This window comes from Clupea harengus, chromosome 8 (genome assembly GCF_900700415.2).
Source record: "Clupea harengus chromosome 8, Ch_v2.0.2, whole genome shotgun sequence".
In the NCBI taxonomy this organism is placed as follows: domain Eukaryota; kingdom Metazoa; phylum Chordata; class Actinopteri; order Clupeiformes; family Clupeidae; genus Clupea; species Clupea harengus.
Window position 1 is genome coordinate 22,439,028 of NC_045159.1, and position 12,500 is coordinate 22,451,527.

General features: G+C 44.6%; 1 protein-coding gene across 1 annotated transcript in view; it reads right to left on the bottom strand.

The window, feature by feature from the left end:
- Nucleotides 1-12,500, bottom strand: part of LOC105890469 (ryanodine receptor 1-like) — a 107,150-nt gene that overhangs the window by 48,704 nt on the left and 45,946 nt on the right. The window contains exons 42-58 of the mRNA XM_042708504.1: nucleotides 12,311-12,443; nucleotides 11,877-11,971; nucleotides 10,972-11,107; nucleotides 10,200-10,386; nucleotides 9,914-10,025; nucleotides 8,801-8,921; nucleotides 8,192-8,361; nucleotides 7,706-7,929; nucleotides 6,877-6,967; nucleotides 6,587-6,727; nucleotides 5,885-6,048; nucleotides 3,218-3,296; nucleotides 2,770-2,859; nucleotides 2,270-2,404; nucleotides 1,997-2,074; nucleotides 1,511-1,586; nucleotides 1-101 (exon numbers count right to left, since the gene is read on the bottom strand). Coding sequence (XP_042564438.1) covers nucleotides 1-101; nucleotides 1,511-1,586; nucleotides 1,997-2,074; nucleotides 2,270-2,404; nucleotides 2,770-2,859; nucleotides 3,218-3,296; nucleotides 5,885-6,048; nucleotides 6,587-6,727; nucleotides 6,877-6,967; nucleotides 7,706-7,929; nucleotides 8,192-8,361; nucleotides 8,801-8,921; nucleotides 9,914-10,025; nucleotides 10,200-10,386; nucleotides 10,972-11,107; nucleotides 11,877-11,971; nucleotides 12,311-12,443 — 2,133 coding nt within the window. The remainder of the gene's footprint in view (nucleotides 102-1,510; nucleotides 1,587-1,996; nucleotides 2,075-2,269; nucleotides 2,405-2,769; nucleotides 2,860-3,217; nucleotides 3,297-5,884; nucleotides 6,049-6,586; nucleotides 6,728-6,876; nucleotides 6,968-7,705; nucleotides 7,930-8,191; nucleotides 8,362-8,800; nucleotides 8,922-9,913; nucleotides 10,026-10,199; nucleotides 10,387-10,971; nucleotides 11,108-11,876; nucleotides 11,972-12,310; nucleotides 12,444-12,500) is intronic.

Genomic DNA, 12,500 nt, shown 5'->3' on the forward strand with positions numbered 1-12,500 from the left:
TTGCAGGAACTTGAGCAGCTCGTGGGCCTTCTCTCGGTCTCGCGCCTTCTCCTTGGCCGTCAGGGTGTCGTAGGGAACCAGCAGGGGGTGGGTGCCTCCTCCTGGACGGGACAGGGACAGCAACGTACTGAGTCTCTCGCACACACACACACACACACGAGAAGATACACATGCTGAGTCACTGACTGACTCTCTCTCTCACACACACACACACACACACACACACACACACACGAGAAGATAAACATGCTGAGTCACTGACTGACTCTCTCTCACACACACACACACACACACACACACAAGAAGATAAACATGCTAAGTGACAGACTCTCTCACACACACACACACACACACACACGAGAAGATAAACATGCTGAGTCACTGACTGACTCTCTACACACACACACACACACACACACACACACACACACAAGAAGATAAACATGCTAAGTGACAGACTGAGTGTCTCACACACACACACACACACACACACACACACACACACACCACACACACACACAGACAAGAAGATAAACATGCTAAGTGACAGACTGAGTGTGTCACACACATATGAGGATAGACACACATTGACAGTCACTGACTGACTCTTATAGACACACAGGAACGTAAAAACATTGGACCTCATTCCTGAACGCGGTTAAGAAAAAGTTAAGAAGAAATTTCTTCTTAACTCCATCTACGAAGTTCCCGGGACAATGTTGGCATTCCTGAATGGTTTTCTCATATGGGATTCGTTCTTAGCTAAGAACAGGATTTAAGAGCGCGGAAAAGCAGTAGTAGATAGACCAGATTGGAGTGTGCCCATGTTCTTAAGGGCCGAAGAGAATGCTATATATAGAGTATTATTATACGGCTCTTCAGAATGTTCCAAAAAGTTCCGTTGATTTGAATGGGCCATCCCAACGTTCGCAGGTCCGTCATTTCTTGATATTCACCGTTGCGAAAAGATATTGACCGCTGTCATTGGCAACGGGTTTTGTGCTTCTAATTCACATCTTTCATATCATTCCGCAAGTAGTCCGGTCATTTAACGTAACAGACTCATTGTAAATTGAAGTCTGCAAGTAATGGGTTGCTACGCAACACCTGAAACTGAAAAGTTCTATTAGCTTGAAGAACAATTTTTTCTTAGCGGAAATCACGAAACGGCAAAAAAATCATTAAAAAGAGGTATTTTGGAGGAATGTCGTTCTAACGATTAGGCAAGTAACCGTATAATAAGCGGGATAATGTATTGTCCGGCGCGCATTGGGGTCCTGTTCGTCCCGTCGGGATTTATTTTTGGATAATGACCGCCGGACAATACATTATCCCTTACTTAATAACAGGTTATGTCGGGATGCAGATGTAATAGAGTATTAATACCAGGTTATAGAGTATTAATAAAGGGTTATAGTGTATTAATAAAGGGTTATATAGAGTATTAATAACGGGTTATATAGAGTATTAATAAAGGGTTATAGTGTATTAATAAAGGGTTATATCTGACCCTTGGCTTGCAGCTCCATCTTCTTCTTGCGTCCCCAGGTGTTGTGGTAGTTTTCAGCCAGCTGCTCAGCCATGGACTGAAGGAGAAGAAGAGAGGGAGGATGTGTGTTTGTACTTGTGTGTGTGTGTGTGTGTGTGTGTGTGTGTGTGTGTGTGTGTGTGTGTACTGTATATAGCCACAGCGGTCATAGAATGGTCGTTTGGTTTGTATGGTTCCAGTTCAAGTGTACTAGAATGACTTTGGATGCAGATGGCCTCGCAACACACCTGTGAATGTTATGTGTGTGTGTGTGTATGTTTGTATGTGTGTGTGTGTCTGATATATATGCTGGAGAACAGACACCTGTAAATGTTATGTGTGTGTGTGTGTCTGATGTATATACAGGAGAACACACCCCTGTAAAAAGTGTGCGTGTGTGTGTGTGTGTCTGTGTGTGTGTGTGTGTGTGTGTGTGTGTGTGTATGATGTATATGAAGGGGAACACACCTGCAGTTCTCTGGACAATGCCATGTGAGATATCTCAATGGGCTGTGGGCTGTAACCATGGCTCGGGTCATAGGTGGCCTGGGAACAAGAGCATGGTTCGGGGTCAGAGGTCACGGACAAACACTGCACCGAACATCACACATCTGATGAGGGCTCTGGATCCATCTCAGCTCGCTCCCGTCTGGACTTTAGGTTTAGAATTATGGTTGTCTAATCTCAGGGAGCCACTTTTAAAATCATCAACCTGTGAGATCTTCTTTTAAAATCATCAACCTGCGCTGTCTGTGAGATCTTCTTCCTCTTCTCCGCCTTGTCCTCTTCTCCCTCTCGGGTTTGGTCCAGCGTCCACTCCCACGCCAGCATGGCCTTCACAGACTCCTTTATGGGCCACCGGTAGATCTCTTTATCCTGCGACACACACACACACACACACACACACACACACACACACGCACACACAGACACAGACACGCGCGCACACACACACGCAGACACAGACACAGACACAGACACAACACACACACTAACACACACAGCACACACACACACAAGACCAGAACATATGGTCACGGACTCCAGATGAAGTCCCAGAGAAACACTGTCCACGATGTCCTAACAATGTGTGTGTGACCACAGATAAATACTTTCATAGGGTTTGTGTGTGAGATCCCCTGATAAATGCTGTGTGTATGTGTATGTGTGTGTGTGTTTGTGTGTGTGTGTGTGTGTGTGTGTGTGGTGTGGTGTGTGTGGTGTGTGTGTGTGCCAGGCACCTTCTCTGAAAAGGTCTTGTAGGGTCTGAGCATTGGGTGGGTCTTGGCATTTTCATCCAGAACTTCTCCATAGGTCCAGTTGTTCTGGATCTGCAGTATAGAGGGAGACAGTGGAAGAGCCACACACACAAACACACACACACACACACACACACACACACACACACACACACACACACACACACACACACACACACACACACATTATAGAGGGAGACAGTGGAGGAGTCCATTCTATGAGAGTCAGTGCATTATGAAATACTCCTCAAGCCTAATTAAATACTCTTCAGGCCTTAATGAAATACTCCTCAAGCCTTGAGCCTTTTCAGCAGTCCCAGCATGCATGCCCCTGCAGCTGTGGTGTACGCCCACCTTCTCAAAGGCCCATCTGCCGTGAGTGTATGTGTGTGTGTGTGTGTGTGTGTGTGAGTCTGTGGTGTCCGCCCACCTTCTCAAAGGCCCATCTGTCGTGAGTGTACTCCGCATACTTATTAATGAACCCGTCCAGCCTCTCGGGGATGATGGTGCTGCAGAGCACAAGGGAAACAGGGTCATGGTTCAGTCTTAAACACTTAGCTAACCTGTACTCTGTATGCCCTATGAACGCACTATGTAGATAGATAGATAGATGGATACTTTATTAATCCCGAGGGAAATTTAGGTCATCCAGTAGCTTATACACATATACACTTATACACCTCACCGACATACATACATAAATCACATATACATACACATAGTGAGAACATATTCACACAGAGTGTTTCCAGATACAGGAAAGGGTCTGACCCTATTGTACAGAGTGTAATGATTTTGACAGTGTCGATGTCCAGGAGGTATGTATGTGTGCTCTATGAATGTACTATGAATGCTCTATGTATGCTCTATGAATAATAATAATAATAATAATAATAATAATTCATTTTATTTGTAATGCACTCTTCATTCAGAAGAATCTCAGAGTGCCAACATATTAGAAACTAACTATAATAATACAATAAAATAAAAATTAGTTAACATAAGCATAATTGAAAATGTTTAACATTTTAACATAAGAAATGCTCTATGTATGCCTTATGACCTGTACTATGAATGCACTATGTATGCTCTATGTATACTCTATGAATGCACTATGAATGCACTATGAATGCACTGTATGTATGTCCCTGTATTTTTTATATGTGGAGCACAGGAAGAGTGGCTAATGAGGATCCAAGCAAACACCATTTAGTGCCATTATGAGACTGAAGAAGTCGAACATCAACCCACAGTGGTTGGAGGTAGAGAAGTTGTTTAGTAATCAGAAGGTTGTTAGTTCAATTCCCTGTCGAAGCGTCCTTGAGCAAGACACTGAACCCCTAATTGCTCCTGATGTGCAGTGTAAATGTAAAAATGTGTATACATCCTTGTAAGTCGCTTTGGATAAAAGCGTCTGCTAAATGACTAAATGTAAATGCACAGTGTCCAAAGGCAGACAGACAAATAGTCCCGGCTGAGTCTTAAACATGTGGCTAGTAAGTATGCATTGTGAAAGCACTGTTTCTCTAAACATCTGGCTAGTAAGTATGCATTGTGAAAGCACTGTTTCTCCTCTAAGTGTCCAAAGGCAGACATACGAATAGTCCTAAACATCTGGCTAGTAAGAATGCATTGTGAGTATGCACTGAGTCCTAAACATCTGGCTAGTAAGCATGCATTGTGAAGGCACTGAGTCCTAAACATCTGGCTGGTAAGTATGCATTGTGAAGGCACTGTTTCTCTGTTACTGGCTAGTAAGTATGCATTGTGAAAGCACTGTTTCTCTAAACATCTGGCTAGTATGCATTGTGAATAGGGATGCACCGATACCACTTTTTTACAAACCGATACGAGTACGAGTATTTTTATTTGTGTACTTGCCGATACCGAGTACCGATACCGATACTTCTTAGATTTAGTCTCCATGAAAGTGCAATTAATTTGGAGGCAGATTTTATTTTATCCTCTGCAGATTATGTCAAGCCTATAGTACAAAATTAACAGAAGGCTATCCCAAGCCAAAAATAAACAGAGCTTTTTGGTTTTAACACACAAAAAAAGCCTTCAAACAGACAATATCATCACATTAGACAAAATGTAAATATAACCAGATAAAGGCAATTCCATGTGCTGCATAGTTAACAACACAGTCTGCTTAACAAAAAGTGAACAGAACTATTACTGGATTAGCACAAGAGCACATTTCAGTTACAAAAGGATCAGAAGAGTCTCCTGCTCAAGTACACAAACAATCACTTAACCTATGTGGCACAGTCTTTCTCTCTACCTCTCTCTCTCTCTGTGTGCGTGCGCGTTTTTTTCTTTTGCAAGACGTCAGTTAAGATTGGTTGCTTCGGTCTTGCGCCACTAGCATCAGTGAACTCTGTGTACTTAGCACTATGGTGCGTCTTCAGATGTTTAATCAAATTGCTTGTGTGAAACAGAGTACTTTCCTTTCCGCCCCTCGACACCGTAGCAGTGCAGATCTTACACTGTGCCTTACTCCTGTCGTCGTCATTTATCTTAAAATGAGCCCAAATCACTGTTAAGGCAGCACAACGGAATTGCTAATCGCTAACGAGATGCTAGCAGCTAAATTTAGCGAAACCTGTATACTGAAATACTTTGACACTATGACAAACTTTCCTAACACAGTCAAACATCAAGCAAATGCAACACAAGACGGCAAATAAGCTACTTACTAGTCTGACAGAGAATGGTAGAACAGGTAGGACAATAAATCACATTTTGTGTCAGCATAGCCTGGCCAGTTTGATGCAGTGAAATACTGATGAGTGGTATCGGTGCTTGGTATCGGCAATTCAACAACGAGTACGAGTACGAGTATTTTAACGAAGTATCGGCACCGATACCGATACTGGTATCGGTATCGGTGCATCCCTAATTGTGAAAGCACTGTTTCTCCTCTAAGTGTCCAAAGGCAGACAGACAAATAGTCCTAAACATCTGGCTAGTAAGCATGCATTGTGAGTATGCACTGTTTCTCTAAACATCTGGCTAGTGAGCATGCATTGTGAGTATGCATTGTGAGTATGCACTGTTTCTCCTCTAAGTGTCCAAAGGCAGAGGCTCTTACTTGGTGGTCTCCACGGGTTTGGGGTCAAAGTTGCCCTCGGCGTCTACGGACGCCTTCTTCTCGGTTTGGGAAGAGTAGCTGGCGTCCACGTAGTCTGGTGGGATGGCGCCGGCGATGGCACAGATGCACGGCATGGCGATCTTAAACAGCTCAGCGTCAAACTTCTACAGAGAGACGGAGATGAACACTCCTGCTGTTTAGTACAGTAGAAGCAGGACGCAGGACTCATTCATTCAGATACTATTGTTTCTTACCGCTGCCACCATAGAGCACTGGATGTTATTTCAAATCATTTATAATTTCATTTAAAAAAAAATATGTGTACAGAGACAGTTAGACAGAGATGTCTACAATACATTAGACCTTCTAGAATAAATATATTATAGCTGTACAAACTCATTTTCATATTGTTGTAAATCACTGAAAGACCCTTCATTACAATAGGGTGTGGGGGTGGAGTGTGAAATACTTAATGGGCGAGTGACTCGAAGATGCCCCAGAAGAGTGTGGGGGGTGAGGGGGGTGAGAGGGGTGTGGGGGTGAGGGGGGTGAGGGGGGTGTGGGGGTGAGGGGGCTGAGGGGGCTGAGGGGGGTGAGAGGGGTGTGGGGGTGAGGGGGCTGAGGGGGGTGAGAGGGGTGTGGGGGTGAGGGGGCTGAGGGGGGTGAGAGGGGTGTGGGGTGAGGGGGTGGAGTGTGACATACTTTATGGGCGAGTGACTCGAAGATGCCCCAGAAGAGTTTTCGGGTGAGGTGTAGCTCCTCTTCTGATGCCAGCCCAAAGTTGCCCCAGCCATTGGGCAAACAGTAGTACTTCCAGCAACGCTCATAGTGATTGGTCAGCAGCTGTAACCAAGGCAACAGGCAATGTTATGAAGCATTTATGCCACTTTGATTGGAACAGATAGTGATTTTATGGTTATATCTACAGAGGTTTGATTTCAGCAGCTTTATCTTTAGGGGCATCTTGGCGTACTCGTTCAGGGGCATCTTACCTTTAGGGGCATCTTGGCGTACTCGTTCAGGATGGGCACATCAAACACCAGCCTTCTGAGCAAATGCTGCAACATGGACGGACGCAGGTACCTTAGGGCATGGAACAACATGGGTTACTATGGTAACAAATAGGGGTGGGAAAAAAAATCGATTTTTCGATTTCTCTCGATTCTCTCTAGAACGATTCTGTCTCGATTCAGAAAAGTTCATAATCGATTTTTTAATAATAAAAAAAAAAAAAATAATAATAATCTTTTTTTTTTTTTTTTTTTTTTACACATCCATTTTGTGTTGAAATGCAAGCTGCATCGATTATTGCATTGTTCATTGAAAGTCATAATTGTGACAAGGAAAAGCTTTTTCTCTAATAAAAAATAGAGAAGGTAATTCATCTGTTGATTTTCTTTAATTATCAAACACAAAGTAGGAAGTGATTTGAGACTCTGAGTAGCAAACTCAAATGTTTTAAAAATCGACATGCATCGATAATCGTTTTATTGGTTTAGAATTGATAATCGATAATCGGTTTTGAATCGATAATCGGTTTAAAATCGATAATCGGTTTAGAATCGAATCGTTGACCACTGAATCGGAATCGAATCGAATCGTGAGGTGCCAAGAGATTCCCACCCCTAGTAACAAAGCAATAGGGGAAGGCACAACATAAGTTACTATGGTAACAAGGTGTTAGGGCATGACACAACATGTGTTACTATGGTAGCTAGGCATTATGGTACAGATGAGTACATGACTGTGACTGATAACCATTCAGTAAACCATTCCCTCTCATGAAGAAGAGTGGGAGTGTTCCTCTCCCTGAACACCTACTTGCAGAGGGACATGAGGCACTCCTCAATGACGTCCCTCTGGGCTTTGGTGAAAGAGCGCCCCCTAGAGAGCCGGTAGATGGTGTGCAGCATGGAGTCGATCATGATGGCCCGGTGGCCAGGGGTGCCGGCAAACAGGGGTGCGCATTTGGTGATGAGGGGCAGCACAGCTGAGCACAGGTACCGGTTCAGGGCCAGAGCCATCTCAGTGGTGCTGAACGCCGCCTAGTGGATGGAGGACCAAACAATAGTACTTAAAATGAACAAGACATGGAAGTGCAAAAAAAAGGTAGACTGTACATGCAAATGAGTGTGTGTGTTTGTGTACGTGTGTGTGTGTGTGTGTGTGTTTGTGTGTGTGTGTGTGTGTTATGTATGAGCGTGTATGTGTGTGTTTGTGTGTGTGTGTGTGTGTGTGCCTCTGTGTGTGTGTGTTATGTATGAGCGTGTATGTGTGTGTTTGTGTGTGTGTGTTTGTGCACCTCACCGTATCGAGTGAAGAAGCTGCCCTCATGTCGGGCAAGAATCCGACCTCCAGCATGTGTAGGAGGAAGTCCTGGTTGTCGATGCCGTACACACGGTCCAGAAACAGAACCTGCGGGGCCTTATGATCCGGAACAAAACTTGCAGACATTTTGGGCTCAATGATGCTGTTGTCTGGAGGAAGAGAAAAAATGTGTGATTCTAAACTAAGCAGACCTACATGTACATACACATACCTACATATACATATACATATACATATACATATACATACCTACATATACATATACATACCTACATACCTACATATACATACCTACAGACCTACATATACATATACATACCTACAGACCTACATAATGGCAAAGCAAAGCTACCTCAGAACCCTCTCAATGTTGTATGAATGGAAAAATAACATTTGAACAATTTTACCAAATTACTGTGAGCCAATAGAAAACTGTTTGTGTGCGTGTGTGTCCCTGCATTTGTGTGTGTGTGAGAGCGAGAGGAAGTTCATGTGAATGTGGAATGTGAGAGAGGATGTGTGTGTGTGTGTGTGTGTGTGTGTGTGTGTGTGTGTGTGTGTGTGTGTATGTGTGTGTGTGTGTCTCACCCTTGCCAAAGTCGGGTATCTGCACCGACAGGCTGATGACTCCCACTAGGTCCTCTATGGGCACCAAGGACCTCAGGATGGCACGGATCCTCAGGGCCTCTCCCTTACCCGCCTGGATCAGCTGTGGGCAGAGGAACATCAGGGGTGATCCATGGGCGTAACAGGGTACCACACGCAGTGGGCAGAGGAGCATCACAGGGGTGATCCATGAGGCAACAGGGTACCACACGCAGTGGGCATGCAGGAGGATCAGGACATAAGACATAAGGACCTCGTTTAGGGGAAGTCTCTTGGGTTGTAGGAGGACTTCATGTTCTGGGTTAAGAGGTCTACCCCCATCATTCTGGGGATGTGTGGTGTGTGTGTGTGTGTGTGTGTGTGTGTGTGTGTGTGTGTGCGTGTGTGTGTGTCTGTGTGTGTGTGTGTGTGTGTGTGTGTGTGTGTGTGTGCGTGTGTCTGTGTGTGTGTGTGTGTGTGTTTGTGTGTTTGTGTGTGTGTGTCTGTGTGTGTGTGTGTGTGTGTGTCTGTGTGTGTGTGTGTGTGTGTTTGTGTGTTTGTGTGTGTGTGTCTGTGTGTGCGTGTGTGTGTGTCTGTGTGTGTGTGTGTGTGTGTGTGTGTGTGTGTGTGTGTGTGTGTGTGTGTGTGTGTGTGTCTGGTCCAGGATACTTAGAGCTTAATAGCCAAGACTTTAAAGGGCAGCGGGGCGGATGTTTAATGCTCTAAAAGGGGATTCTTGTCCTGTCCTATGGCCTAAGATGGAGCCACAGAGAAAACCTTCACTTCATAAAACACATGCAATGTTAGTCTGACTGGAAAGAGAACTAACAAAGAAACATAATAATAAAATAAAGACCTCTGGCACTATGGTAAGAGAAACATAGTCATGAACAGGCCTGGTTTAGAATGGATGTGAGGTGTGTGGGTGTGTGTGTGTTTGTTTTATAATAGATATATAATATAGGAACAAGTGTGACCCACTTTGGGGCTTTCTGAGTATTTTAGACTCACACTCCTCACCACTTTAGTACTTTAGTCTCTCTCTCTCTCTCTCTCTCTCTCTCTCTCTCTCTCTCCTCCTCTCTCCCTCCCTCTTTCTCTTTCTCTGTTACTTACGTGCATCTCTGGAGCGCAGCGACCCAGCAGGTCAATGAGAGCTGAGTAGAATGACATGATGGCGTTCCCCAGGTGAACACGATTCTCTTCATGCTGCTCCTCCCCTCCGAACCTACACACACACACACACACACACAGACAGATTTAAACACACAAGCGCAAACACACATACACACACACACAGATATAAACACACACAACACAACGCACTCGCACTCACACTCACACACACAAGCACAAACACACACACACACACACACACACACAGAGAGATCCCAGTTCTTACATGGGGAAGCGTCTGTCTTTCTTGACCGAGGGTCCATCTCGGGCTGGGTCCTCTGAGATCTTGATGGCCTCCTCGATGGCTGCCAGGAGACCGTTACCCCCCTCACCTCTCAGGGCGGGGCCAAAGCACTCCGGCCGACGAATCAGGAGACGCACAACCACGTTAGCATTCTCTTCCACGCTCTCTCCTACAGGACGTACAGTATATGTACATGAATGAACACACACACACACACACACACACACACACACACACACACACACATCAGGAGACGCACAACCACGTTAGCATTCTCGTCCACTCTCTCTCCTACAGAACATACAGTATATGTACATGAATGAACACACACACACACACACACACTCACACACTCACACACACACACACACATCAGGAGACGCACAACCACGTTAGCATTCTCTTCCACGCTCTCTCCTACAGAACATACAGTATATGTACATGAATGAAATTAAATTAAATCACACACACACACACACACACCACACAAAACACATATGTAGATAGATACTGGTACATACATCACACGACTGAATAATAGCATGACACAGCAGCCCCCACACACACACACCCCATACACACACACAGCATCAGTACTTCACACACACACACACACACACACACACACCCCATACACACACACAGCATCAGTACTTTACACACGCACACACACACCCCATACACACAGACAGTATCAGTACTTTCACACCCTATAACCTTATTGGCTCTGACAGACTCAGCGGCTCAAATGTACCGTTCACAAAGACAGCGAAGCGCAGGAAGTCGAGGTACTTCTCCCCCCCGCAGGGGTTCCAGCCGATGTCGGGGTAGCCCTTAGCGAGCAGCATCGGGCAGCTCTGGAGCCCACAGCCTGCCAGGTACTTCACCACCTACAGGGGGAGACAAAGCACACTCAGCAACTCTCCATACCACATTACACACGTCCTAATAAACACCACTATAAATACAACAGCAACTCTCTATTTCACATTACACATCCTAATAAACACCACTTTAAATACCACATTGACAGTGAGAGAGAGTTCAAACTGTGTGAATAACTAAACAGCATATTAAATAATGAATCTTCTACACATTGCATTAAACATCTTAAATACCACAATCTACAACCAAATTTTGTTTTTTTTATAAATAACACATCTATAATAGATATCACATATCTATTAAGCTCCTGCCCCTGTTTGTGTTTCTGTTTAACAACCAACAGGTAACTACAACCCAGTCAGCCCAGTAAGTAAGTAGTAAACACAAAAAAACATAGTGAATATATATATATATATATATATATATATATATATATATACAGAGTATATATATATGAATATGCACATTTTTACATTTACATTTAGTCATTTAGCAGACGCTTTTGTCCAAAGCGACGTACAAGGGAGAGAACAGTCAAGCTAAGAGCCATAAAAAACATGGTATAACAATAAATACTACTTTACATAAGAATTAGAAAAACGACCTAGAAAGGAAAAAGAAGTGCAGGAATGTAACTGCTGAAGTGCAAGTTAAGCGCTAGTCAAGGTGCCAGTTAGGAAGGGAGGTGCTCTCTGAAGAGTTGGGTCTTCAAAAGCTTCTTGATTTTCTACATTTATGTTTAGAAACTCAAAGAACCAAATAAAGATGGCTGACCATCTCCAGGTCCTGCTCCTGTAGAGCGAGTGCCAGCTCGTTGTTGTCGATGCAGGAAGAGGCCGCCACGTCCAGAGGAGTGGACCCACGCACTCCTGAAACAGCAACGAGAACAGCCAGTTTAGCACCCCTCACACACACACACACACACACAATGCACACACACACACAATGCACTCCTGAAACAGCAACGAGAACAGCCAGTTTAGCACCCCTCACACACACACACACACAATGCACACACACACACAATGCGCACACACACACACACAGCTAGTTTAGCACCCCTTAGCACTTGGCAAGTGGACTAACGAACTGAAGCATCTCTGTATTACGAAGGGATTGAAGTACATCTGGCAGTCCCTCTCATGGTAAGGTGACATCATTATGGAGAGTATTTTGGAGAGCGTGTCAGTAGCGGTGTCAGTGCTCACCCAGGCCGATGCCGCTGTTCTGCAGCAGGTAGCTCAGGTGGTCGAACATGGAGCGCTGGTTCTGGCGGCTGATACGACAGAAGTAGCACAGGAACCGACAGCAGTTTGTCACCATACGAGGGAAACGGATCTCCTGCAGCCACAGACATGATCAACACCATGGGTCAACATCAACACCAGAGTACAACCG